At 33.0% G+C, this 2,778-nt stretch overlaps 1 protein-coding gene across 1 annotated transcript; it reads right to left on the bottom strand.

The window, feature by feature from the left end:
* Positions 1-317: 317 nt before the first annotated feature.
* On the bottom strand, positions 318-2,578 carry LOC149718614 (uncharacterized). Its single transcript, XM_089850611.1, has 6 exons — positions 2,181-2,578; positions 1,833-2,093; positions 1,730-1,767; positions 1,231-1,332; positions 1,057-1,158; positions 318-984 (listed from the first exon to the last, which is right to left on the bottom strand). The coding sequence occupies exons 2-6, from the start codon at positions 2,035-2,037 to the stop codon at positions 970-972; spliced, it is 462 nt and encodes a 153-aa protein (XP_089706737.1). The 5' UTR covers positions 2,038-2,093; positions 2,181-2,578; the 3' UTR covers positions 318-969.
* Between the last annotated feature and the right edge of the window lie 200 nt (positions 2,579-2,778).

Genomic DNA, 2,778 nt, shown 5'->3' with positions numbered 1-2,778 from the left:
TAATCAATGTTTGAGGGCCCACATATCTCTCTCTAAATGTTGTAGAACCCAGGTTCTTGACCTTTTTCACTCAGGATGACCCTAAGAACGCGCCCGTTTAATTTAAGGCAAGTTTATCAGAAAATATCAAAAAGGGATCCCATGGGAAAAAATCCCCTTGAAGGTGAAGTTTCTGTTTATTTCCTAATTGTAACAATCTTATATTACTTCAGTTAGGTTATTATACCGGCATAATGAATCCTTAGTGAGCTACCAAAATTAATATTTTTTTTACGTGAAATTTCGAAACTAAGCCGCTTGAAGAATGTATGGGCTTTAAAAGCAATGTTTAAAAACCCATAGATCGAGGTTAATCATAAACCCTTTACCAATATATTAAGTATGTCATTCCTATATTTATCATAAAACATGAAACGGAATTTATGAATTTTTCAAAATATTTTATTTTAATTCCAAGTTATACATTAAAGCAAAAATTCATTGATAATAACGAAAAGTATATTTCATTGACAGTTCCCAGCCTTTGGCTGTAGACGCCGTGTAAAATGAGAAGGAAGTGACCCCTCCTCTCAACCCCTACACGAAGCAAAATATAAGAGAGGGGGCAATTTGGTTAGTTTTCCAGGGGCCCGGGCCACACGTAGGGCTGAATTGGTGGGGGCCCACAATTTAGTCATTTTCTCCGGGGCCCGCAAACTCTCTCGACGGACCTGCATGATATCAGATAAGAGCTTTTTTCAAGGTCAAAGGTTTATGATGGCGATTCAAACTTCAATTATTGGTTCTAAAACTAGCATCTTCTACTATATTTAGCCTATTCAGGCGTGTCGTTGCAGAAGGGGTAGACACTATTCTGAGGGTAAAGGGGAGTTAAGAGTTTCTTATATTACAGGGCGTGAGAAAAATCCAATGAAGTACACTTTTTGTTTTTATCTACGAACTTTTGATTAAAATGGAACGTTCCACTCGTTAGTGTCGGCATCGCTTAAATAATGATACAGTTTCAAAATAAATAAATAAATATTTTCCGATTTCATGATGCTATGTTTTGCTTACCTTTGAAACGTCATTTATGAATTTATATCTTACTAATTTTGATATGCCGGATAATACCTCAGCTATACAGCAGGCTAGTGGATGCATTATATTTTTTCCAGGCTGTGCGGGAAAAGCAGGTGTTATTAACAATGGGGATTAATTTATTTTCATTGATGAGTTATAGCTCGCTACCTCTTTGTTACTATCATTGGGTTTAGGGCACCTTCCTTCAAAATCTCTTTCGAGATTAAAATTGTCCAAGCAAGTGGTGTAATTGGTTGCGTATTGCGGTTTCTGCAATTTTATAAAATATATTTTGTTAACATTTTAAAAGCTGTTAAAGGGAGGGTGAAGTAGAAAATCAAGTGATTTTTTTATCGATTCTTCTACTAATTATAAGACCAGTTTGCATAGTGAAACATTCAGGAACTATCTCCGAATGATTTTAAAATTCAAATTAGGTTCAGATTTTAAGGGTAATTTTAAATAAGGACCTCCGACCAATCGCGCAACGCCCTGCCTTTTTGTTAACAAAATTCTCTGAGCCTAATTTGAATTTTAAAATCACTCGGAAGTATTTCCTGAATGTTTCTCTAAGCAGACTGGACTTATAATTAGTAGAAGAATCGATAAAAAAATCACTTGATTTTCTACTTCACCCGCCCATTAAATTGAAGACAATATTTCTTACCTCGAGTAGTATATTTTTCATTACATCGAAACATAATACTAAGAAAAAAAAGGGGGGGGGGGTTAATTATTTGTAATATTTATGAAAAATCATCATCATTTACCGTCTTTTTCTAATTGGTTTTGCGCCTTTCGGCAAAATTGATTGTAATTCACTATAACGAGTGGAGCTTTTCCATTGTGGTAATAAGAACCGTCGATTTTCTTACATAATAGTAGTTTTCGTGGTGGTGGTTCGTCTGTGCAAGTTCCCATTCGCGTTGATAGCATAACGGCTACGAAAAACAGCGCGAAAATCTCGAATCGCATGATGATATTCAGTCGAATGAGAGACTCTAACTGTAATTACGAAGCTTGCAGAGATTCTGTTTTAAAGGATTTTTCGTTAATTACGAATGTGGGATTTGATATGTTATGACATTACATTTTTAATTTAAAAACGTATTACGTACTCTTTAATATGGTACCAGATGGTACACTAATCGTATTTACTCCACGAGAAAGACGTATAGGCTAAGCGATGCACTTACAATTTTATTGTCCCGTCTTTTCCTCATGATTAATATGTTTTACTGTCATTAAATTTTAAATATAACAGTGAACGTTAATGCATAATAAAACGTTCACTTTCACTTGAAGGGGAAAAAACCAAAAAATTTCCTTGGATCCAGAGCTGTGCTAATTCGCAGGCAACTAATTTAATTAGAATTAGCAATTAGATAAATAATTATGAACTAATTAATTTGCCAATTAGCAATTAGATAAATATTTATGAACTAATTAATTAGCCAATTAGCAATTAGATAAATAATTATGAACTAATTAATTAGCCAATTAGCAATTAGATAAATAATTATGAACTAATTAATTAGCCAATTAGCAATTAGATAAATAATTATGAACTAATTAATTAGCCAATTAGAAATTAGATAAATAATTATGAACTAATTAATTAGCCAATTACCAATTAGATAAACAATTATAAACTAATTAATTAGGCAATTAGCAATTAGACATAGAAACTAATTAAATTCAATTAGAAATAAGGCA

This window comes from Phalangium opilio, unplaced genomic scaffold, assembly GCF_054372755.1.
Source record: "Phalangium opilio isolate 3A_F unplaced genomic scaffold, DU_Popi_V2 ptg000002l_1, whole genome shotgun sequence".
NCBI lineage: Eukaryota > Metazoa > Arthropoda > Arachnida > Opiliones > Phalangiidae > Phalangium > Phalangium opilio.
Note: the sequence above shows the minus strand (reverse complement) of the source record. Positions and strands in the feature narration are given on the sequence as shown.

Bases quoted from the DNA above. Each gene is read 5' to 3' on its own strand.
- LOC149718614 (XM_089850611.1), bottom strand. From the start codon at position 2,037: ATGCGATTCGAGATTTTCGCGCTGTTTTTCGTAGCCGTTATGCTATCA. The intron at 1,768-1,832 runs GTAAATGATGAT...TTTTTTTCTTAG, and splicing joins AAACCAATTAGAAAAAGACG to TATTATGTTTCGATGTAATG. The intron at 1,159-1,230 runs GTAGCGAGCTAT...TTTCCCGCACAG, and splicing joins CCAATGATAGTAACAAAGAG to CCTGGAAAAAATATAATGCA.